General features: G+C 45.5%; 1 protein-coding gene across 1 annotated transcript in view; it reads left to right on the top strand.

Annotated features, from left to right (window-relative positions):
• The first annotated feature begins 1822 nt into the window (after nt 1–1822).
• LOC310673274 (protein lifeguard 3-like) overlaps nt 1823–25987 on the top strand; it is a 34489-nt gene continuing 10324 nt past the window's right edge. Inside the window, exons 1-2 of the mRNA XM_083431583.1 lie at nt 1823–1966; nt 25020–25254. Coding sequence (XP_083287709.1) covers nt 25041–25254 — 214 coding nt within the window. The 5' untranslated portion in view covers nt 1823–1966; nt 25020–25040. The remainder of the gene's footprint in view (nt 1967–25019; nt 25255–25987) is intronic.

Here is a 25987-nt window from a genome sequence, read left to right as displayed (position 1 = left end):
ATAACATAAGAAGGGCAACCTATTGCCTATTCCTGGTTTACATGGCAGCCTGCTTATCTGTGATTAAGTTCCACTGAAGTCAATAGCTTTACTGCAGAGTAGACTTGCATAGGATTGCATTGCACAAGCAGTTCAAGAGCTGAATGTTCAGAAGCTACTCAAATGAATAACTACTGTTCAGCTGAGGAACAAAATAGAGAGGTAAGGTGGGTGGGCATTAAAAACACTTATAATGGCCAGTAGGATCATTTAGATGGGCTTCTGTGCTCCAAATGTCTGCATGGACCAATTTTTCTACCAAATTAATGGTTATTTTTTATTATATATTTATTTATACCTCACCTTTTCCTCTGGCAGGACTCACGATGGCTTAAAGATAAAAACAAGAATCGCTAAAAACATGGAAAAGATCAATAATTAAAAATGATTAAACACTGAAAGAATTAAAACTACATACACATAAAAAATCTATTTAAAACTTACAAATAATTATGATAAAAACAGTGTGGCACCAGCCCTTTCATTAAAAGCAGACAGTTCCCAAAAGCCTGTTTGAACAACAGAGTCTTCACCTGCCGGCAGAAGGACAGCAAAGAGGGAGCAAGTCTGGCTTCTCCATGGAGGGAGTTCCAGAACCTGGGAGCCGCAACTGAGAAGGCCCTTTCCTGCATCCCCACGGCGTCTGTGGGATCCCCCAAGAGGAGCTCTTTAACACCTTGGCAGATCTTGAACAGCACGCGAATGTTTGTATACAATGTGTTGAATGTTTAATTCCAAAAACCAAAACCATCCATTTTAGTATTGGATGGAGATTGCCTGGGACTCCTGAACCACCCCTTGTCAGGCCAACCCTGCCGTGCAGAACTTGAAAGAGCCCATTCCTGTCTGGAAGGTAGCCTACTTCACTAAGGGAAGCGTTTGTACAATTCATTTATTCGCCCAGTTTTGCTTTAGCCCCCCACTCAATGCCGTGTGGCCCTTGGAAGGTTGCCTTGTGGGGAATGTGGCCCTCAGCCTGAAAAAAGACCCCCATATAAACAGGTTTCTCACACACCTTTCAAAACTTCACCCCTAGACCAGAGGTTTTCAACCTATTTGGGTCCCTGTCTCCCTTGACCAACCACATTCTTTCTGTGGCACCCTTGTGGGGCCCAGGAGCCCATTTATGTCACCCCTTGCCTGCAGAGCTGACAGCTCCTTACCCCTTTTCAAACACCCTCCTTTGGGGAGTGATCCCTCAGTCTCCCTTCTTCTCCTCTCTCCTTGGGAATCTTCTGGTCTCTGAGCTGCCCCCCACGCTGCCCCGCCCCAAAGAGAGGTGCCTCCTCACATTACCCACAGGGCCCTGGGAAGCACCCCCTGGCCAACCCTAGAGGCACCATTGAGTTTATATCCAGGGCTGCTGCAACAAACAGCAATCCTTTGGGAGGCAGCGATGCTAGAGCAATCCTTTGGGAGGCAGCGATGCTAGAGGCCATAAGAGGAGGCCATTGCAAGGGAGGGAAGGGAAGAGGGACAGAGGCCAGTGTTGCTTGCAGCCGCAGCACCCCTGTGACCATCATTCAAGGCACCCCAGGGTGCCACGACACAGTGGTTGAAAACCACTGCCCTAGGCGAAATAGATCTCGCTGGGCTAAAGCCGTGACATGTTGCAGATTCTGCGCGCTTCCACGTCAAAGAAAGCTCATTCCAAACAACAAATGGGCGCAACCTTCCGGCGGCAGGACCCGATCGAGCCACTTGGAGGCACCCTGAGCTCCTCGGACGCAGCTGCTCGCAACATATTCCTTTTGGACGGGAGGGGCTGGGTTTTTCCCGGGCGCCGCCTCCCTCCGTTCCCCCGCGCGCCCCGCCCTCGCCTCCCAAGGGCTGGGACGAGAGAAGTGTTGTTAAGTTTTGTGTCAGAGTCGCGGCTGCTGCGAGAGAAGAAAACTTAAGTCTGTGGAGACCGAGCGCCAGCACCAAGGTAAGGAAAGGAGGGCCTGCGCTTTCGGGAAGGGGTTGCTCGTGAGGAAGCCCGATGCGTTGCGGGGTTGTGGCTTTTTTTTTTATTATTATCCCCGGGCGCCCTAGCAGGTGCGGGTGGGGACCCAGAAGAGATGCGTTCTCTTCCTCCCTCCCGGGCAAGTTTTTCTGTGCGCCCTTGGTGCGTTCGCGCCTTCTGAAGTTTTGTTAAAAAACACACACTCGGTTTTTTATTCCTTCTCCCGAGGTTATTGACTCCTTGGTCGGAGTTTGCTCTGTTTTGATCCTGACGGTAGCCAGAGCTGCTCCGCTCTGGGAAGCAGCCGAGCGCGGGGCTCCGGTGCCTGGCGCTGGCCCTGCGCTAGCCGGTACCCGCCATTGGATCGCCTTGCCTGGTTGGCACCTGGTGCTGAACGGCCAAAAGGCACGTCCTGGCGCTGCTTGTGAAATCGTTGCCAGAGTGTAAACGAAGCAGAGCCGGGCGGTTTCGTTTTTGTGCGCAAGGGGGGCTGGTAACTCTCTGCGTATGCCCGGAGGAGCTCATTACCGCACATATTCCGAGACGTAGCCAGGGCGCGGAAAGATTCTGTGGCTAAGCCTTGGCACATATTATACCTAAGTGGCTCTCCCAGGGAGCCTGCTCTCGGTATGGCAATTTCGTCCTGCTTTTCAGGGACTGGTTTCGGTAAAAAGATCTGGGTTGAGAGATTGGCGTAGTTGGTCGGCCTCGACTCCCCACCCGAAGCAGAGGCAGAAGCTCAGTCTTCCCTTGTTATTTCCAGTCACCTGACTGCATTTATTCCTTGGCTGGAATATTAGATCATGGAAGTTTTCAATCTGGTTTTTACTTTTTCTTTAGCATATTGGTTTAGTTTTAGTGTTTTTGATGGGTGGGGTTACCCCAGTCATCTGTCTGTTTCATGTTTGCACTCCTAAGATAATCAGCAAAGAGGCCCTCCCACCATCTGAGAATGGGTAGGCATTGTGCCAAAGCAAGCCCTGGTAAGTGCGGTTAGGATTGTAGCCTAAGACTCCTTTCCAGGAGAGGGGAGTTGGCTTTTAAGTGGGGGAGGACTTTTTGGGGCACAGCAGGAGGGAGGGAGAGACCAGCTCTTTCTACAGTGGGCCCACAGAATCCCCTCCCTCTAGTGAAACTTTGCCTAAGTGCCAAGCCCACAGGGACAAGAGATGTGGAGTTAGCAAAAGATGCAGCTTCTAAGGAAGAAGAGGAAGCCAGACAGAACTTTGTGAAAGAGTCATGCTCATAGAAACACTGTGATGTAATGGGGTGGGGCAAGGGCTGGGTGACCTTTTTTGACATTTGCTCCGCTGACAATGTCCCTTGGTTTTTCCACTTGTCTGCCGAAATGACAAGGCTATTTTACTCCCTTGCCTGACCAACCTGTTCCCAGCCTTGATGATTCCTTTCTGTCCCGCTTTCTGTCTCCTCTTGCTGTTGTTCCTTCCCATCTCCCTAGATCTGTCAAATGCAGTCATTTTACAGTAAAATATTTAACCTTCTCTTCCATTTCAGTAGACGTTACCATCCCCATCCCTGGGATTCCCCAACCTAGCTGTGTCGCTAAGACTAAAAACTCTGAATTCTTCAATGCATGGCTTGGATTTCGTTGGCTTTTTACACACACACACACACACACACACACACACACACACGTGTCTTAAACAAACAAACTAGACATGGTTGCTAAGTTTGGTCATGTTGTTGTCACAATCCTTGAGAAGAAATGTATTACTATTAATAATCCTTTAAATTTCTTCTTGGACTGTCACTCACAAATAATCTGTTGGTTTTTTTTAAGTCAACAAATTTATTACCCAGAACAAACATGTATACTGTATAACCAAAACTTCAATTAAAATTCATTTTTGTATCCATCACACACTGGACTTTTTCTTAAGTTATGGCCCACTGTTGTACTATGGGCCACTTTAATTGGCAAGCACACCTCAGATTGGAATCTGTACCTTGAAACTCCCTGCCTCTTCATTGTATTATTTTAGATGCCTACTGAAAAGGTTTTTGAAAATGGCCTTGATTGAGCATTTATTCTTACTTGTATATGGAGTGGTTATACAACAATGAGCATTTATCTTGCATTCTTCTTGGCTGGCTTGTGTGGTGTTTGAATGTCTTCCCATTAGTCCTTCATTCGTTTTACAGCCTTTAATGTATTTCCCTGTCACTCTTCAAAATTCAAAAATGTTTATTCTTTTTTTTTATATGTCAGTTTGTTGTGCTAGAGCAGAGAGGGCTTTAATCCACTTTAATTAGGGAAACCTAAATCTACAGTATGCATTGAATCCCTCCTACATATTAGTGACAGTCTGGGGTCATGAATCTTAATAGTGAGCTTGTGTAACCAAAGCAGGGCTAGGGAGTAGCAAGAGGGAGATGGATGCTTGGAGAAATTCTAAGGCTTACAGGTTAATTTGGTCCAACTGCACTGGCTACCAATTAGCTTCTGGACCCAATTCAAAGTACTTAAATGGCTCAGGCCCACAATACCTGAAGGACTGCCCCTCCCCATATAAACCACCCCAGTTTCTGTGTTCTTCATCTGAGGCCTTTCTTCATATGCCTCCTCCACATGAGGTCTGGAGGGTGGCAACACGAGAACGGGCCTTTTCATCCTTGGATACTTCAATTCTTTCTTTCTCACATATACATTTGTTTCTCGAAACAAATCAGTTGCAGTGAACACATGAGATTCCAAGGATATCTGGGGGCTGAGAGTTCCCTTGAGCTACATAGAATGTTGCCATATTTCAGGGCAGGCAGTTTGGGCCCATTTAGCCCAGTGCTGTCTTCCATGATGATTGGCAGCTGCTCTCTGGGACTTTCTGCATACAAAGCAAACGCTTTGGCTTCTTGAAGCTGTAGCCCCACCCTTTCCTCAGACATTTTTAAAAACAGAGTTATAGAATCTCTTCAGCCCCAGGGTAGGGAGGTTGATCACCAGTCCTTCCCAAGCAGCTATGCTTAGTAAGGAACCTGGGCAACGTGTCCTGCCTTACCAACCTGAAGCTTTTTAGCCACTCTGCATCTTCTTGGGCATTCATTTCCCTAAGGGGATTCTCCTATTCATCCCTCTTCTGAACTTTCAAATAAGGACCTGGGAAATAGTAACTATTTTCTCTTGGCTTCCTTGAGAAAAGAGCGTCACCTAGCTTTGAAGACTTAGGTTTAAATTGAAAAGCTCCTGTTTGCAAAGGTCTAAGTAGCATGGCTCAGTTTTGCACATGTTTGGAGATGGGAAGGCCTGGAAAAAAACCTGCCCCCCCCCCATTTTTTCTGGGTTTTTTCCCAGGCCTTCCCATGCAGCCTCTGCTCTAAAAGGCTGGTGAGCTGAAGAAAGAAGGCTTGAGCTTAGGCTGCGATCCAGTTGCCACCTACCTGGGCGTAAACCCCATTGAATACAACAAGGCTTACTTCTAAGGAGACATGTATTGGCTTGCTGTGTTAGCAACCGGATTGGCCCAAGGCCATTGTGGGAATCAAAAACATGTGGTAGAAAAAATATTAAAACATGATGTGTTTTTTACAAACGCAAGCCAAATCTAACCAGCCACCATATTTGGTTTGAAACAAGTTGGGTGGTGGTAGAGGAGGAGGACAGTGAGACCAGCAGATCAGCTGAAGCTCCTCAAACTGTGTACAGGACTAGAGACATATCTGTGGCACAGCTTTGCTGTAATGTTCCTGATCAGTTTCTTCCCAGGCATTTGTTCTTCTTTTCCCAACTTACATCTTCTGGAGCAGAAGGGAGCAAAGCGAGTGAGGAAGCATGACTTGACTTTTCCATTCTGATTGATTCCAACTTGGCTGGGAGTCTGGGATTCCTTTTCCTCAATTGACCTCTTTGTTTCCCGAAGTCAGATGGGCAGGCGGGGGCTACACATAACAATTTGTGCTGAGATGTGAAATGGCTAACGCTCTTTCCTACTCCCAGGTCTGGGAAGGGCAACTGGATTTAAAAAACCTTTCTGTATAAACGTCCACACACCCTGAATGTATGCATAAACACAGCCTGCACACACACTGCACCTTCTCAGCTGATCTGTGCCTAATTAGTTACATATTACTACATTTCTATATCATCTTACCCCCAAAGGGCTCATTGCAGGAATATGTGCTTTTCTCCTCTGCATTCACTCCTCGAAGCAGCCTGGTGTGATAGGTTAGGCTGAGTGGTAATAACTGGCCCAAGTTCACCCATTGAACAATGGCTGAGCGGGGAGTCTGACAATCTAACCACCATACAACTCTTGTTCCCTCTTCACTCATCAAATCAGGAGGGAGCAATTTGCATCCCCATCAGGGCACTGGGCTGAGCAAAGACGTCTCTGCCCCATCCCAGTGCTGGGTCTACCTTTATTCTTTTTCCTGCCTCTCCCAAGTGGGGGGTCTAGTAAGGATGTGGGTGAGAGAGAGAAAAATGTACTTGTGGGGACTGGGCAGAGAGTTACCGTATTGGCTTGAATATAAGCCTTGCTTTTCCCCCAAATCCCGACTGTGAAAAGTTAAAGTGTGGCTTATATTCGCAACCTTACGGTATGCAGTCCCTGTCCTCTCCCCCAAGGAGTGAGGAAGGGGAAAGGCTGCCAACCCAGAGCAGCAGAGCAGCTCTTTCTCCCCCACTGCCCCCACGCAGCCAGGATCAGTGAGGAATGGAGCGGCTTATATTCAGATTTTTTTTCTCTCTCTCCCCCCCCTTTCCAGTTTTAAAGGTGCAGCTCATATTCGGGTGCGGCTTATATTTGGGCCAATACGGTACCCACCCGTGATCCAGAGATTCAGCATGGGCTCTGTGCTGTGCGTTTTTTAAAACAGGTTTTAAAACTCTTTGCAGAAATATCTTATAGGGGTATTGGAAGGTCTGCTTATATGGTTCTGAGCAAAGTGTCACATAATGTAAAATAAAAGGTCTACTCCAGTGCTGAGATTTATAAAGAAAAACTGTCCATTATTTTTTGTTGTTGATGCAAAGGGGGCATTTTACAAGATGAAGCTTGAAAATATTGGTGGATTGCATCTGAAGGTGGCCCTCCGCGTTAAATATTATTGTATACCCATTCCTGGGGGGAAACGTTTACTAAAACAGCAATTAAAATAAAAAAAAATATTTTGCATTCAGAACATCGAGTATAAAAGCGGTGCTATCTTGTGTTGTCTGCCTTTTGGTCAACACGTGCAACATGGCTTTTAATCAGTCCTTGTGATGACTGCCTCTATAAGGGAAGCTGCTGGTTTGCATCAGCTCCCTGCAGACATCGGCTGACTTTCTCCACGGCTTCCAGAAGCCGGAAGCCCCCCTTGGCAACTGTATCAGGTACTCCAGTCGTGAGACAGAAATGTTTCTTTGTCATGAAGCTGCACCTGTTGACTTTCTTCCAGTTTTGCTGCTGTAAAAGGCTTAGAAGCCTTTGCCGGGAAAGAAGTAGGAAATAATCAAAGCACTTGGCAAGAGCAAACAAACCTCTTTCCCTGACACGACTATCCCCAGCTCTTTCTCTCAATTAGAGCTGTACTTCTGGGGCCTTGTTGGCAGAGGCTTTGAGTCTGAGCTGATTGAGCACTTCTCTGTGCTTTGCTAGTTTCACATTCTCCTAAGCCATCTCTACAATTTAAAAAGGTAGCTGCATTAGGGAAAACCAGTTCGTCGTGCAGAGGTCTGGTCTTTTAGTTTAAAGGATTCAATCCAAGAGCAATATTCTAACAACACAAGAGAGGTGTGCCGCCACCCCCCGGCCCTGACACTGCAGTAACAACCATTATTTTAAAAGAAAATGGAACATTGGACCTTCTTTTTTTGACCCCAAATGGTCTGGATATGACATCCACAAGCTGAGAAAGTCAGTACGATAAGTGACAAAGCAAATTTACAGAGCTCTGTTTGTACAGTGGTACCTCGGGTTACATACGCTTCAGGTTACATACGCTTCAGGTTACAGACTCTCCTAACCCAGAAACAGTGCTTCAGGTTAAGAACTTTGCTTCAGGATGAGAACAGAAATCGCGCAGTGGCAGTGCGGTGGCAGCAGGAGGCCCCATTAGCTAAAGTGGTACTTCAGGTCAAGAACAGTTTCAGGTTAAGTATGGACCTCTGGAACGAATTAAGTACTTAAGCTGAGATACCACTGTAGGTGTGTTGAAGCTACAAAAGGAGCGGGGTTGGATCTGAGCATCCAGACCAGAGGCATTGGGGATCAAATTTAGGCATCAGAACTTTCTTTTTAAAGGAAATGAACCCTGTGAGTGGCAATCAACATGTTCTGAAAATCTTGATGCCAAACTTATCCATAGGATTTTTTCTAGTTTCTGTCTTGCTCATTGATCTTGATGAGGAGCAAGTTACTTTTTTTACTGGTTTTGCTAAAACCATGAACAATTCTTGCATTATTATACTGGAACATTATGTACATGTGCACTTCAGCATACAACAATGCATATAACTCGTAAAAGTGCTTAGGTATTTATATTTACAAAAATTAGATCGTAGAAATGTAGTCCTGTATTGCATGGGGCATGACTTTTACATGGATGATATATGTTTGTTCCTGCTTATAATTTTGCATATGATTAGCCAGGCTTTCTTTTTCTGTAACCGGCAATGCATGAATGACTTGCACTTGATGGAAAGAATGGTTCAGTGTGGACAAATTCCATCCATACATCTGTTTAAAAAGGATTGCTCCTTCATCCCCAACTATGAGTGCTCATCTTACTTATTTCATGAAATGCATCACCCAGAAAAAGCTTCTTTCACTTGCAGAACAGTTCAGTTTCTGGTCCTGAAGCCTCTTGCTAAAAATAGACTGATGGAACCGTGAGGCCTTTCCTGCCCTGCCCTATTCATAATAGGAGGTGTCATGTTTTCCCTGCCCCAGCTTTAGCTCTGAAAGGGATTTTTGTAAAGTTTGCTTGAGCCTAGGAACAGAGCAAAAACTTCATCAGAATTCAAAATATCCGGAGCCCTCCAGCTAAATGCAATATTATATTTGTACCTATGAAAGGAAAGAGAATAGAGAGAGAAAAGAACACTGGGGAGTGACTTGAGGAGAGTTTTATGAGAAAACATGAGAGGTAGATGGAACTATATAACATATTGACTCAAGGTTAATGTACGTGTAACACTGGAGAATTGTGATTGGATTTCCTATAGTTTTGATGAGGTCCTTCAAATTTTATTGAACCAATAAAAATTTTATTGAACCAATGTGGGGCTAGGTGGAGGAGGTATTTACTCCCCTCCCTCCTCTCTTGAAGCTCCAACTTTGGAGCCCCCCCCCCCACAAAGGCACCAAAGCAAAACCCAAAAATATCAGGAGATCTGATTGCAGAACTCCTGTGTAATATGCAATCTGTCTCTAAATGGCTGGCTGGGACTTATGGGAGCTGTAGTCCAAAATGAATGGAGGACACCAGGTTGAGAAAGTCTTCTATAATGGGAAGGATAGTAAGACACGTGGACTAATACCTGCAGTGGCCATTTGCAGATACAGTGGTGCCTCGCAAGACGAAATTAATTTGTTCTGCGAGTTTTTTCGTTCTACGAGTTTTTTCATCTTGCGAAGCACCACTGCGTATTGACGGTTTCCCGTAGGAATGCATTGACGGTTTTAAAAAAAAGGCGCAAGACGTTTCGTCTTGCGAAGCAAGCCCATAGGGAAATCCATCTTGCGAAGCAACTCAGAAAACGAAAAACTCTTTCGTCTTGCGAGTTTTTCGTCTTCCGAGGCATTCGTCTTGCGAGGTACCACTGTATGTTACTGAGGGTACAGTCCTAAAGCAGACTTGCCTGGGAATAAGCCCCATTGGACACCGTGGGAGTTCTGGGTTGTAATCAATCAAGTTTTACACAAGAATAGACCCATTGAAATTCATGAACCCAATTTAGTCATGTTCCTGAATTTCAGTGGGTCTATTCTGAGTAAAACTTAGCTGGGTGCAGCCCAGTATTGTTAATGTTTTTGAAAACTTAGCCAACAGAAATGTTTGTATAAGGCATCCGCTGGGTTCCAAGTATAAAGAAAAGCATAGCTGTCAACTTTTCCCTTTTCTTGCGAGGAATCCTATTCGGAATAAGGGAATTTCCCTTTAAAAAAAGGGGAAAGTTGACAGCTATGAAGTATTAAGGAATAAGGGCAGAAAACAAAAGCAGGTGTTTCCCATAGATCTTTTTTCTTTTGCAGAAGTCAGAAGTTTTGCTTTTAGCTTTGGTGTCTCATGACCTAGAAAGAATTGCAGCTTGTGTTAAGGCTGATAGGATCACAGTGGACGCTGTCCAAAAAAACTTTCGTCACTTTCAGAATTATTCAGTTTCTGGGATCTAGAGTCTCTTGCTAAAAACAGACTGGTGCGAGGCCTCTGCTGCTGTGCACTGCACTATTCATAGTATGAAATGCCATGTATTCCAAGCTCTTACATAGGCAGCTGCTTTATAAGGACTGATGCCATTGGGTCCATGTAGCTCAGTATTGTCCACACTGACTACAGCAACTCTGCTGGGTTTCAGACAGGGAATCTCACTCAGCCCTGCCTGGAGATGCTGGGGGCTGAATCTGGGACCTTCTGCATGCAAAGCAGATGCTCTACCCCTGAGCTACAGCCCTGAAAGGCTTTGGCATTGTGCAGTAAAAAAGCAGTTTGTTTTTAAGGTGCCACAAGGCTTGATTTTGCTGCAACAGACACCTGTTCCTCTAGAAACCTAGGAAAAAAATCAGAAGCTTTCTGATTCTTTCTCTCTCTCTCTCTCTGGGACCATTCCGTTTTAGTCTCCTCCCCTCCTGACTCCTTTTCCAAGGGAAGAAGTAGGACCACACCTAATTCCTAAATCACATGTGACTGTGACTCAGCAGATAATTAGTGAGTCCCTGAACAGGCCTTCTTTTTCTTGAGAAGTAGATGGTACTGCTATGCTGTACTTTCAGTTCCTGGTGTGCTGGTTGTGTGGGAAGAACTGTTCTACAAAGCTACATGTTGGCACTTCAGCCTTCACTCAAGGAGTCTGATTAAGGCTACAATCCTAACCCCCTTGACCTAGGAGAAAGCCCCACTGAATGTAGTAGGGCTTACTTCTGAGGAGATGCGATTAGGCTTGTGCTATAAATGCCTTAAAGAACCACAGGCTGTGTAAATGATTCCAGTTAAAGGCAGAAAACATCAAGGATGTATGCCGAGCAAGCCATCGCTGGTGGTTAGAGCAGGGTTGCTGCAACAAGAATGCAAGAGTGACATGTTTTTAGCTCTGGCACTTTGCTAACTTACTTCCTCCCTGTATTTGGCTTCTGATTCCATGGTTTCTGAAAAGCAAATGCAGTTGCTGGTGACAATGTGGGGCAGAGAGAAGGAAGCAGCTTTGTCTCTCTCTCTCCGTCTCTCCTCTCTATACACAGATGTGGGACGTTTTCTCTCTCTTGCTGCAACAACAAGCTCCATCGGCTTGTACTGCCTGCAGCGGAGTGATATGGAAGAAGCCATGCTTTGTTTTCAGGGAAACAATTGCTATCTTGAGAGGTTGAACAAGGGGAGTTTGTAGTGGACAAACATAGAATGTACAGCCGTATCTTAGAATGGGGTGATGGCAGTGGTGAGTCAGAGGGACAAGGGAGTGAGAACTACCAGGCAGAAGACAGCTAGCTCTGTTGCATGCCTGTTGGCTTTCTGGATGCATAGTGTTCTGCCTCTCTGCGACATGGGTGCCTCTGCCACATAAAGCAGTGGTGTGGAAAGCCTCCTGGTACGTGAGAGAAGTCTGCTATGTGCTGCCTCTCTACATCAGCCCCTCTGTCTTTGGGAGGGCCACAGCTGGAGTAGATTTCTTCCACGTGACATGGGGCTCCTCAAGGAGTTGCTCTGCAGTGGCTCTTATTGCAGAAAGCTAACATGGGAAGGTGGACATGGACTGTTTACTACACACCAAAGCCAACTTCTGTTCATTTCAACCTAAATCAGTCCTTTCTGTATGAACACATTATCTGAGTTTTAGCTAACTGGCTGTAGTGTAAGCTGGGAGTTCAATTTATTGAACTGACTTGGTGTAGAGAAAAGCAATGAGCATGTACCTCCCCTCACTTCGTGCAGCCAGTTTTTTAATTGATTGTACTTCTCTTTCAAAGTACAGACACATTTTTCATAATATTGTGCCACCTGGAGCTAAAAAGGTGTCAGCAAGAGGCCTTGCTTTCCTCTGGAGTATCACTGGTGAGCCATTTCCATTAGGCCATGCCGATTGTTATTTTGTTCAGTTTAGCATTTCTAGCCAGATAAGACTTTGTAGTGCTCTTATTTTTTTGCCCCCTGCTGGGATCACATCTACTCGGATGGTCCGCCCCTGCCACTTAATGGATCCAAATGGTTTCCAGAGAGTGGTAGGGGATGCTTTATCCCATGTTGATGGCCTTTCAGCTGATTCCCTGGTGGCCCGCTGGAATGCGGAGTTAACCAGGGCTATTGACTGACTGGCTCCGAAGCGCCCTCTCCAATTGCATGGAGCCCGGACAGACCCGTGGTTTTCTTTGTAGCTGAGGGTGAGGAAAGAATCACTGAGACAGCTAGAGTGTCAGTGACAGAAAACTCATTCTGAATCGGACCGGACATGGGTTAGAGCTCAACGTCGAGCCTACCAAGTTGCGATAGCGATGGCGAAGAAGACTTTCTTCACCGCCTCTATTGCATCTGCAGAAAATAGTAGCAGGAGACTCTTTCAGGTGGTTTGCAATCTAATGGAACCACCAACACCACCGGGATCTTGTAAAGACTCCAAGGTCTCCTGCAACGATTTTGCAAAGTTTTTTGCAGATAAAGTCACTCATATTCACATATTCAGAAGGAGGTAGGCACCACCGTGGGAGTAGGGCCGGGGCGGGAAAGTGCTAGAACCCTGTCTGGTCAAGTTGCATGGAATCAATTTCAATCCATTACCCCCGAGGATGTGGACAGGCTGCTTGGATGTGTGAAACCAACTACCTGTCTCCTTTATCCTTGCCCATCCTGGCTAATAAAAGCAAGTCGGGAAGGGCTGGGCGATGGGCTCTGCGGGGTGGTGAATGCTTCTCTCTGTGAGGGAGCATTCCCAGATCCGCTGAAAGAGGTGGTCATTAAACTGCTTCTTAAAAAAAAAAAACATCTTTAGACCCGGCCAGTATGGCCAACTATCGCCCAGTCTCAAATCTTCCATTCTTGGGCAAGGTGATTGAGCAGGTGGTTGCTGAACAACTCCAGGTACGCCTGGAGGATGCGGACCATTTGGATCCTTTCCAATCAGCTTCAGGCCTCATCATGGGACTGAAACTGCCTTGGTCACGCTGGTTGAAGATCTCTGACGGGCTAGGGACAAAGGTGAGAACTGTTTCCTAGTTCTGCTGGATCTCTCAGTGGCCTTTGATGCAATCAACCATACCATCCCTTCTGGACTGTCTAGAGGGGCTGGGAGCTTGGGGCACTGTCATACAGTGGTTCCTCTCCTTCCTCCTGGGCCATGTTCAGAAAGTGGTGGTGGGGGATGAGTGTTCAGACCCCTGGGCTCTCACTTGTGGGGTGCCTCAGGGTTCTGTCCTCTCCCCCATGCTTTTTAACATCTACATGAAGCCGCTGGGAGAGATCATCAGGGGGTTTGGGCTGGGTGTTCATCAATATGCAGATGATACCCAGCTCTACCTCTCTTTCAAATCAGAACCAGTGAAGGCAGTGAATGTCCTGTGTGAGTGCCTGGAGGCGGTTGGAGGATGGATGGCTGCTAATGGATTGAGGTTGAATCCTGACAAGACAGAAGTACTGTTCTTGGGGGACAGGGGGCGGGCTGGTGTGGAGGACTCCCTGATCCTGAATGGGGTAACTGTGCCCCTGAAGGACCAGGTGCGCAGCCTGGGAGTCATTTTGCACTCATAGCTGTCCATGGAGGCGCAGGTCAAATCTGTATCCAGGGCAGCTGTCTACCAGCTCCACCTGGTACGCAGGCTGGGACCCTACCTGCCCGCAGACAGTCTCGCCAGAGTGGTGCATGCTCTAGTTATCTCCCGCTTGGACTACTGCAATGCACTCTATGTGGGGCTACCTTTGAAGGTGACCCGGAAACTACAACTAATCCAGAATGTGGCAGCTAGACTGGTGACTGGGGGCAGCTGCTGAGACCACATTACACTGGTCTTGAAAGACCTACATTGGCTTCCAGTACATTTTCGAGCACAATTCAAAGTGTAGGTGCTGACCTTTAAAGCCCTAAACGGCCTCGGTCCTGTATACCTGAAGGAGCGTCTCCACCCCCATCGTTCAGCCCAGACACTGAGATCCAGTGCTGAGGGCCTTCTGGCGGTTCCTTCATTGCGAGAAGCAAAGCTACAGGGAACCAGGCATTGGGCCTTCTCGGTAGTGGTGCCTGCCCAGTGGAACGCTCTCCCATCAGATGTCAAAGAGATAAACAACTACCTGACATTCAGAAGACATCTGAAGCCCTGTTCAGGGAAGTTTTTAATGTGTGACATTTTAGAGTATTTTTGGTCTTTGTTGGAAGCTGCCCAGAGTGGCTGGAGAAACCCAGCCAGATGGGCGGGGTACAAATAATAAATTATTATTATTATTATTATTATTATTATTATTATTATTATTATTATTACTCCTCATGTCAGTCTTTATGCAAATCTGAAATGCAACTGATATGTTCATAATTGCCCCAATAACCACCTGTCTCATGAGATTTCTAGGCAGGTCTGGAAATAAGTATTTAACAACAACAACAAAAGCTCTGCTCTGGGAGAGAGCAGCAGAAGAGAGCCCAGCTGTGGTCTTTTGGCTTTCTGGAGTGTGGGTCGAGGGGAAGCAAACCTAATTCTGGTGCAACACATGCCACTAACAGCTTCCTTTCTAGTGCTCTGCTGCCTGAGGAATGTGATAATGGCTACCATAAATGAAATGTCAATGCATGATTTGATCAGCATTTTTTTGCTGCTGTGTGTAAGATGCCTAAGAGCTGCTTGTGAGTAAGAAAGAGCGTCAGCCCTCTGAAACACCAGCTCCTGACGTGGTGAAAATGCTCCACCCTCAATTACATTTAATATAACGCTTGTCCGGGTAAACTAGGAATAGTCAAAACAGATTCTGAAGCTGCAGGGATGGGGGGGTCAGCTGGTGTATTCTTGATCTAAGTGCTGAAATCATATGCTATTTCAATGTTGTTGAAGCCAGAAACTCTCTACTATGCCCCCCCTTTCCTCCCAAGGAGAGACTTTCGTCCTTCATTGAAGAAGTTTGTGGTGTGCTCATTATGAAAGAGAGTTCCCCTGGCTGAGTTGCAGCCTGTAACATTATGCTGTTATCGGGCAGGGTGCTGAACGCACCCAGATAAGCAAGGCAAATGGAGGGAGCTCACATGGACCCAGTCAGACTAGACTTCCTCCTGGTTTTGCATCTGAAGCAGTGAACTTAGTCATTGGCTTTTTCCAGTGCTTTAGTTGAGCCTTTAGATTCTTCATTATTGTTGGAGCCAACCACAACTCCCCACCCGTGAAGCTACGTGGTTAAATAACTTCCTTAGTCATTCACCGTAAGGCAATGATGGATATGTTTACCTGAAATAATGCCTTCTGCCATATGGACCTAACTACATTGTAAGATCCTATGCCAAAGCCCTGGCTTAAAGTGCCTCTGCCAAATGAAGTGTGGTGGGAAAAACCAGTTGGCCCTGGGAATTGACTGGGGAGAGGATCATTTTAGCACTGGCACCCTGCTCAGGGATTGGTTTTCCTACAGAGTTTCTTCCACCGTCATAATGGCCTTTTGGGTACCAGGAGGTGACGATGTTCCTGTTCACTCCAAGCTTCTAAATACCCTGTGTTTTATGGTCTTAGTTTTAAATTGAGCATTAAATTGTATTTTTAAATTGTGTCACTTTTGTTAATTGTGCCATCCCTGCTCTCCCAGGCCACTTTGTGAGCCATCCATAGAACTCCTTATGATGGGGCTGCTTCATAAATGCAGAAAACACAACTTAACAGATAAATGGAGACAAGGTGGCGACTGGCGGTTTATTTTGCTGCAGCAGCAGTTGCTGTTTAATCTAGATGAAGGCCTTGGACATAGAGGCTTTTCAAGCACAGAGCTCCCTGGCTTTCCTTGGTACCGCCTTACTTCATACTGTAGCTGCTGCCTCCAGAGCATTCTCTTTGAGGCGAGCGTGTTGGGAGGTGGAGTTCTGCGCCACTCCCTTTGCCTCAATTAGTCTCATGCTTGAGGCCTGACTCAGAGGGACAGGCTGCCAGGTTGGAGAGCCAAGAATAGAACAAACTCTGCAGGAAGAGACATCTGTATTGCATGTGGCACCAGAGTACACAAGGAGCTGCAACCTGCTTAATAGTTGCACCCCCTGTTTTCTTTGCTAATTGTTGTACAGTGGTACCTCTGGTTAAGAACTTAATTCGTTCCGGAGGTCCGTTCTGAACCTGAAACTGTTCTTAACCTGAGGTACCACTTTAGCTAATGGGGCCTCCCGCTGCCGTGCGATTTCTGTTCTCATCCTGAGGTAAAGTTCTTAACCCGAGGTACTACTTCCGGGTTAGCAGAGTCTGTAACCTGAAGCGTTTGTAACCCGAAGGGTTTGTAACCCGAGGTACCATTGTACTGTCTACTAAGTTTGTACCTCAACACGGAGCGTGTGCCCAAGATGCACCTATTTGGTTGGTTGAATATTGGACTTCCTGCTCTTCTTCCATATTAAAGCAACATTTATTTTTTACTAAAATATTTTGGAACTTTGCAAAACCACAGCTTTTTAGCGTTAGATTTGTATGACACATTGGGGTGGGGATGTAATTCTTCTGCCAGGATTTTGGCATCCAAGGCAGCTAGCATTAAAAAATATAGATCTGTAAAAATACAAACCAGTCAAGAGAAAGAGAGGCTTAACTAAAGAATCATGGCAAGAAAAATTGACAAACTATGTGGAACTGGCAAAACTGACATATAAGCTACGGGACAAGGATAACTGTGACTTTAAGGATGAATGGGAACCCTTTACAAAGTGTCTGAAGACGCAACAAAGTGAACTGGATTCCTTGGCAGGTTTTGAATAAACATTCACAAACTTTTAATTGATAATAATCAGCTAAATAATTTGAGGATCTATACAACTTTGTAACATGCAGAAAACAGCAGTCTCAGAGAAACCAAAGACTGGAACTGAGGGAAGTCAGGGGGTGGGGGCAGGTGGGTTTTATGTGGGAGGGTGGGGGGAGGGAGGAAAAATGGGGGGGGGGAAACAAGGATGATATGCTTTTGGATAATATTTCTTGTTTTAATTTTGAATTAAAAAACTTTATAAGAAAAAGAGAAAGAGAGGCTTGAACCATCCCAAACGTACATACCGTATTTTTCGCTCTATAAGACGCACCAGACCACAAGACGCACCTAGTTTTTGGAGGAGGAAAACAAGAAAAAAAATATTCTGAATCTCAGAAGCCAGAACAGCAAGAGGGATCGCTGCGCAGCGAAAGCAGTGATCCCTCTTGCTGTTCTGGCTTCTGGGATAGCTGCGCAGCCTGCATTCGCTCCATAAGACGCACACACATTTCCCCTTACTTTTTAGGAGGGAAAAAGTGAGTCTTATAGAGCAAAAAATACGGTATATCTGCCAGGGCGGTGGTAGCGACAGCAGGGGGAATATAAAATCTGTAGAGTAGTGGTATTGCAATGTAAGTAGGTCTCCCATTTAGCAAAGCATTTCCAAAATGATTTCAGGAGGTGAGTTAGGCCAGTAGAAATGGTTGTTTCAAATCCTTTGATCATTGTCTGTTGGTTCTGGAAATCTGCTCTGTAAATCGCTCTTTAAACATAATGTAAACAAATTTTCAAAGATAGGATAGGGAGGTGCATAAGACATCATTCTGCTCTTGGCACTTTGCCAAGTACAACAATGTGTGACGACTGGAATGTGACCTTGGTGACAAATGATCATTAGAGAAAATTACCTGAGTGCGTTAAGTATTTGTATCTGCTTTAATCTTGACTAGTTCCTGTATGGCAGCTCCACAGTATTTTGGTACTTGGACAGAGAGGTCTTGCACCATCTAGTTTTGTGTTTATTGTTTAGTTGTTACAAAAAAACCCCAACAACTCTGGCAGTTTCTTTTTAATGCATGCTATATTTCTAAGTACTGTACTGGAATAGGAACCACTATTTCCTCCATTCCTTTGGCTTTGCTCTTGCTCCCTGGCCTGCCCAGGGGGCCTTGATAATTGTTCTCTCTAATACCCCCTTCTGGATTTCAACAACACACACACACGTGCCCCGCTCCAGGCAGGTAGGGATGTTCCAGTCACCCATTACCTGTTTAACTGGTCATTTCTGCAACATCTTCTCCTTCTGGCAGTTCTTTGGGCATCTGATCCAGTGTAGTCTATGACCTTTGGAGTTGAACTATTTGCTTTACTGTCAGATAAAAGAATTTGCTTGTTATTGAGGAGAGGAGGGGGAGTGCAAAAAAAGAAAAATGAGGTTGGACCAAGTGGCAAGTTCTATTCACTTAAGGCCCATCAGTTTCAACAGAAACTTAAGTAAAGGTGAGTGCATCCCATTGATTTAAGTGTTGTCTAATTTCAGTTTAGTATGGAGGATCTAAACCTTTATATCCCTTGACTTCTGCTGGAGTCTTGCTTTTGACTCGAGTCCTTGCAGCTGTCTAGAATTGTAAATTTATAGAGGTGGGCTTTTTCCATCCAAGGGCCACAGTTCCTCATAGGAAATCTTTGGGAAACCACATACCTGTGGTGGGCATAGCCAGAGGCAAAAGTGGGCAAACAACAGAATTGACACTTGCTTTTGTACCATAGGCTGCATTCCAGCCACACAAAAGTGCACATGTTTTCCCAGTGATCCATCCAAGCAGGAGATGCAGTATTCTCAAAGATCATGGACGCATTCCAGGCAAGCAAAAGCCATGAAGAAGGTTGCAATGCAGGGCTGGTGAGGGCTGTGGCTTGAGGAGAGGCCCGATAAAGGAATTTGGCCTGAGGGTCTCCACCCATGCTCTCCAAACACTGGAAGGTGAATTCTCTGCTCATGTGACTGGGCGTTTCCCCTCAACTGTATTCTGTAAGCCTAATTAGGATTGCTAGATGTCCTTTGCTCTGTTTTCAAAGGATCAGTCCTTACTTTGTGAAGCCAGTTTAGGAAAGCATTATGGGATAGGAAATTGTGACATTAGAGAATAAGAGATAGTCCTTTAAAATAAACTTCCCGCAGGAGATAACGGGCATGCCTTTGGCCTGTGTCAACACTATAGATCCAAAATGCCTTTTGTATTTCTAAATATTTTAAGTAAACCTAATTTAACCCTGACCTTGCAGCTTCTTCCCTGGTGTGGGTGCTGTTTGCAGCAGTATAAATTCAGTGTATTTGCAAATGTGTATAGCAATGAGCTCCCGTTGCTCGGTCCCAGCTCCTGCCAACCTAGCAGTTCGAAAGCATGTCAAAGTGCAAGTAGATAAATAGGTACCGCTCCGGCGGGAAGGTAAACGGCATTTCAGTGCGCTGTTCTGGTTCGCCAGAAGCGGCTTAGTCACAAGTCAGAAATGCCATTTAAATGACTTAAGCTGAGGATTTAAGACTGTGTGGAGATAATTTTCTAACCAAAGCATGTTTTAAGGAGACCGTGGAAAGCATAAGAGCTTTGGAATGACGCAGCAAAAAATAGTGTCGCCATTTTGGCAAGTTCTGTCGAAAGACTTATGCCTGGGAGGAGGAATAGATCTGTTTTCATATTGTGGGTGAGCCTCCTCAGAGGGACTAAAGAAGGCTACGGATTTGCGAGACAAATGATGGAAAGAGTGCTTTTATTTATGAAAGTGATGATATATGGAAACCATCTCAACATGATGATTGGACAAACGGAAAAATTCACACAGGATTATAACTGGTGTTTACCTGCTTAAGGAGTTTATCAGAAGAGATCATAAAGAAAAAAAGAAAAATATACGAACAAGACGAGATGTGGGAACAGCAAGATAGGACTGGATAGAATTATGAACATTATTTGGACAGATTTGTGGATATTAACGCAGCAGCAAGAAGATGATTGGAATCCCCTTCGGAACTTGAAATATGGGTCCCCCCAACAAAAAATTTAAAATTTGGCTTTGTAATTCGGAATTTATGTGATGTGATTTGATTTGATTGGTTGGTTAATAAAAATTATTTTTTTTAAAAAAAAAGAAGCAGCTTAGTCATGCTGGTCACATGACCTGGAAGCTGTATGCCAGCTCCCTCGGCCAATAAAGCGAGATGAGCGTCGCAACCCCAGAGTCGTCCGCAACTGGACCTAATGGTCAGGGGTACCTTTACCTTTTTATAGCAACGATGGGGAAACTGTGTCCACTCTCTCCAGATATTGTTGGAGCTCTCGACTCCCATCAGCCCCAGCCAAATATGGCAAGTGGTAATCCAACACCCTCTGGAGGGCTAACAGGTTCCCCACTCCTGGTTTGTCACTGAATTTTTCTCTCAGTTTGTTAATTCCTTTGACTTGTACTATTGTTAAGCCATTGCAGAAATTTGTACTTTTCATTATCCCTCACTCCTCAACCCTATTAGGGTTTGATCAGATGATATCAATGAGAAGATACTTTATAGTCACAGTACCTTTTTCATTATGATTTAGGAGATCTCCCTTGGTCTCATTCTAGCCAGACAGGAAATGAATGGGGCATCTTTTCTGTGTGCCCCCCCCCCATGTACATGGAGAGGAGATAACATGTGCTGAAGATGAAAGCAATGCTTCGAGATAGGAAAGGGTGATGTTTACATAAGCGTCAGTAGTCTGGCAGATGTAACTTCCTTGGCGTATCAGTTCCCGCTTCCTTTCACTATATGAATTGTCATAGCAGCAGTTAGAGGTGCCAGCATCCAACCTCTTATGTACATACACAAGGCAGGATAAACAATAAAGTGCAAATTAGTCTTTGGTGGACGGGAAGGCCAAGGTCTCAACAACCTCACTTTGGAAGAACCCAATTATATCTGTCAGGCAAAAAGCTTTTCCTAACAAATCTGTCTTTCTGGACCCGACCACATTCTCTCTCACTTTCCCTCCAACTAAAAAGCCATGGAAAATGAGGAAGAATACTGCCCTTTGCACCAGTTTTTAAACTAATCATTAAACTGCTTATCGTAACCCCTCCTTCCATTTCTTTTCAGTACTCAGAACTGACTAGGGAATAGTAGGACTGCCCTGCAAATGTCAATTCTGCAAAACAAGCAGACCCTTCCTTTTTCTCTGTGCTCAAGTTCTCCCTGTTTATTCGGCGAGTGCCCCCTTATACATCCGGAAAGGATTTGTTTGTCCTTCCTCTGAACTGCTTCTTACAATGTTGTGTTGTCTTGCGAAATTACTTTCTTTCACTTCTCCCTCTTCCCCCCCATAGGCCCCTGGAAGGAAAAAAAATTGGAAAAGGGGGGGGGGTGTACGGAAAATATTGCATCTGCTGTGGCATGGATGGCTGCCATGTTCTCTTCTCCCTCCCCAGGGGGCTTCCATATGTTTGCCCACCTGTGACTGGTCAAAATTATTCTGTTCACACAGGGTCTCCTCTCCACAAGGAGTCTCCTCAGGAGAAAGTTGCCCTCTTTCCCTAGAGAACTAGCTTGCTTAGAAGCTGTGGGTGAGTGGGAACAAGCTAGAAAGGAGTGTCAATGTTTTGCAACTGAGGGAGCGTACCAACTTGGCAGCCTTTGGCCTCATAGTCGGCACTTTTGTTTAAGCAGCCGCCGTTGAGGTACAGTTTGTTCCGAATGTGGCCTAGGAGTAGCAACATCTTTTTTTTATATTCATTGGGACATAGGAAGGAAATTGCCATCTATCTCAATACTGTCTACACTGACTGGCAGAGGCTCTTCAGGGTTTCAGGCAGGGGTCTCTCCCAGCCCTACCTGGAGAGGATTGAAACCTGGGACCTTCTGCATGCCAAACACATGCTCTGCCATTAAGGCTGAATTTGTGGCATACATATTCCTTAATCCCAGAGTTTGTAGCCTTAGCATATCCAGTCATTGCCTAGCACCGTAGCAAGATTGTGGACGATACAATTTTTCAAAAAAGGACTTGTTTTCCTGATTGGAAGTTTTCTAGCCTTGTGACTAAGTCTGCAGAAGTAACTGCTCTGCTTGCCTTGCCTGCCCCACACATCTGTAGCATATCAACACCCTGAATGGGGACTGGGATGGGGAGGCAACCAAATTTCTTCCAGCTTTCACAAAAAGCTTCCTTCACTGATTGCCTGGTGTGATTCTAACATGCCACACAGGCTGCATGCACACCATACATTTAAAGCACAACAGAATCCTGGGAGCTGTAGTTTGCTCCTCAAAGAGCTACAATTCCCAGCACCTTGGATAAAGTACCGTTCCCAGGATCCTTAGAAGGAAGCTGCATAGTTTAAACGTATGGTGTGTACATACACACAGGGTGGGGCATCTTAGGCCCCAAGGCAAAATGTGGCCTCCTAGGGCTCTCTGCCTGGCCTTTGGGACTCTCGCCAGGCCATGCCCTTCACTGGCCATGTTTCACATTCTCCTCAATTGGTTTTGCCCAGTTGAAATATGTCCTTGAACTCGGCCTGAGTGGAGGATAGAGGCAGGTGGGTTAAGCATGTGTAGAAATCTTGCCTACTCTACAAAGGTGAAATGTTACATTCATTGCTTTGCCTGCTTATGCCTCTGGCCCCACCACCCACTGACATGCAGCCCCTGGAAGATTGTCCCAAACCAGTGCTTAAAAAGGTTCTTCACCCCAGCGATAGCATCTCTTCATTTTACATGCAAGAAGCGCTGACAAGCCATGGAATAAGCAGGCGCTGGGGCTGGGGAGGGGTTTGCTAATGAGCATCTTTCTGTTGTGGCCATCCATGTACGGTGGTAAGTGAAAACACTGGGCTTGTTTGTGCTTGTTTTCCCTTAGAAGGGAGGGATATATAAATATATTAAATAAATAAATAAAAGCTGTGCATTCAAGCGCCCAACTGTGGGCAGGGCGCTCTTGAGAAATGGTTCTGGAATTGCTAACTGGCATCAGCGCAAAAGGGCCGGTTTGCTGTCCACCCTGAAGAATGCTAAAAGGAATCTCAGGACAGTGGTGGAAATGATTGTCAATTTATTCCTGTGTCTCAAACCTGAGTTATCCTGAGGCTGTACTTCTCTCCCTTGGTCTCCCTCCCTCCCTCCCTCCCTCTCTCCTGACCAGCATCATGCACAAAGTCCTTGTGTGCATAATCATTTGACAGGAATTATAACACCGGTAATATTAACTGCTGCATAATCAGCTGCTTTTTGGTCCAGGGTAGGCTTCTGGTTTTCTTCTTGCTCCTGGCACCACACACATTCGAAAGGGCCATCCTATCTCCTGGGAGGTCATACATATATGAGCAACAGGTAAAATAGATTAGCTCCTTTAGAGAGTCACTGGAGAAATCTGAAATGAGAATTGTTGCTCTACAGTGAAATCTAATGGATCAGAAGTTGTGGAGCAAAGAAACTCCCTCTTTACTACTCCATATAAATACATTGCCAGTACCAGACCAGAGGTGCGTATAGGCAATGACTGTTTTATGCGCATTCAAAGCAGGCACAACCATGCACGTGCACATCACCACAACCCAGAAGTGGCTGGAAAAGGAAGCGTCACGGGAGCATGGCATGGTGAGCTTACACATGCTCTGTCGACAAGTGTGGGGGTCAGGGATGCAACCCACATGCAAAACAGTTATTGCCTATACTGTATTTACACAAATGCAATGCACTCCTTTTTTGGCCGAAGTATGTCACAAAAATTAGGATATGCATTAGATTTGATGCTGCATTTACATTTGCCAGAAGAAACTGTTTTTGGTTTCAAGGTTTTTGAAAACTGAAGTGTGTGTGTTAGATTCGATGGTGCATTAGATTCACGTAAATACAGTATTTTAAATTGTGGACACAATTTTAAATCACTGAATGTGCTGTACAGTTTTAGGCTGCAGGCACTGATTCAATGAGAATATACTATGCTGTCTTGCCTGTTGCCCTTATTAAGCTTTTCAAATTCATTTAAGTCGAATTATATATGTTTTCCACTGTGTAACTATGGTCTTAGGGAGGTGTGAGGGCAATATATCAGTGGAAGAGTTCCTACTTTGCATGCTGAAGCTACCCTCCCCTAGGTAAGACTGGGAAAGACAGCTGTATGAACCCCTGGAGAGCAACCACTCATCAGCTTATAGACAGCAGTGAACTAGATAGACTAATAGTCTGACCTGGAATAATAAGGCAGCAGCATCAGGCAAGAGGTCGCGGTGAAGAAAAAGCTGTTTCTGTGTGGTGCCAAGTCTTCATTTCATAACAATCACGAGCTATAATGTGGAAGGAAGGAGTTTCTCAGGAGTAGCTGGATTAGCCTTTTGAGATGCAAGACGGATCATAAGATGCACGCAGGACTCTTGGGACGAGAAAAAAGGGACGTTACTCGGGTTTTTTGAGAAGTTACTAGTAACTTAGTTCTCTCTCAAGTCCTATATGGAATTCACACGTTCCTTCAAAAGCAGAGGACAAAAAATAAAGAGCAAAGTTGGTGGAGGTTATCAATGACACTGCCTAAAAATTAAACAGTTAATAAGTCCCAAAGCATTGCGCTCCAACCCCTGCTTAGCCAACTTCAGGCAGTAATATGTTTTTCCTTTAGTCTTAGGATTCTGCTACTACAGCCTTCATCCACCTGATGCCCTCCAGGAGTTTCAAAGCACAGTTTGCATCAGCAGTAGCACTGATGTGAGTTCTATTCCAGAGGGCACCAGGTTGGTGAAGCCTGCTCTGCTGGACCGCTCTATTCAGCATGACATTTGCTGCCTTGTGACTTCCTTTTGGCTCCCCCCACTGGCCATTTTTGGTTCTGATGCACCATCGAGACACAAGAGGTGATGCATGTATATAAAGGTTGATCTGCATGTTTTTTTGTTCAGTATGGTGGAATTTATTTTGCAGGTGCGCTATTAGGGTTTTACCTCTTTTGTTTTTCAGTGCTGGGAGCCTCGCTGAGACATGTCACACCCCTCTGCTCCTCCGCCAGGCTACGATGATCGGAACCCCCTCTATCCTCCACCAGCGGGGGGATATCCTGCGGGGTACCCAGGAGGCTACCCACAGCCACAGCCCCCACCATACGGTGGTGGGTACGCACAGCCTGGAGGCTACTCGCAACCAGGGGGTTATCCACAGCCGGTTCCTATTATGCCTACGGTCCCAATGGGCTTTGGTATGCATTTTGATATGTTTTCCTCCTATGATGGGGAAGGGGGAATACATTCATGAGTGGGTGGGGGATTGGCCAGCTGAAAAACAAATGGAAAAGGGAGTAGCGAAATGCCACAACTAGATGGCTACAAAAGCAGGAAGCATTAAATATTGTTGCTCTTGTTGTTGTTCCTTTTCTTCTATCTGCTCCTCCTCTTCTTCCTCCTTTTTAAAATGTCCTAACATTTACTAGGCACTGCCCTGCCCACAGATTCACAATCTAATGGGGACAACACAAAAGGAAAGAAGAATGGGGAGGGAAGAATAAAGCAAGCACGAAAGCAGCTGCTCCTTTCTGCAGCTTATGAAAAGGGGCCAGATTGGGCTTTGCCATTATGGTCTTCTTGAAAAGCAGGGAGTCCAGCCTCCCAGTGACCCCTTGATCTTCTAGCTGATGTGGTTGGGGCTGGGGTGTGCTTCTATCCAGCTTTGTAGTCCCAGGGTAACTGGCAGGGGACAGAATTGTATGTGTGTGCGTGTGCACGCATGCATGTGATGGAGTTGTAGTCCAGCAATATCCGGAGGGACACAAATTCCCTACCTCTGGTATATTTGCCTGATTTAATTGCCATATTATACTTTCAAACAACCTGGTTAAAAGGGTGGGTTTCCTTCATGCTTACATTATACTTATATGGATGAATGGGCAAAGTGCATATTCTCATTTGCTCTAGTGACTATGAATATGGAACTAT

The sequence above is a fragment of the Podarcis tiliguerta genome (genome assembly GCF_965153285.1).
Source record: "Podarcis tiliguerta genome assembly, chromosome: 1".
NCBI classification, from domain to species: Eukaryota; Metazoa; Chordata; class Lepidosauria; order Squamata; family Lacertidae; genus Podarcis; species Podarcis tiliguerta.
This window is presented reverse-complemented; position numbering and strand designations above follow the sequence as displayed.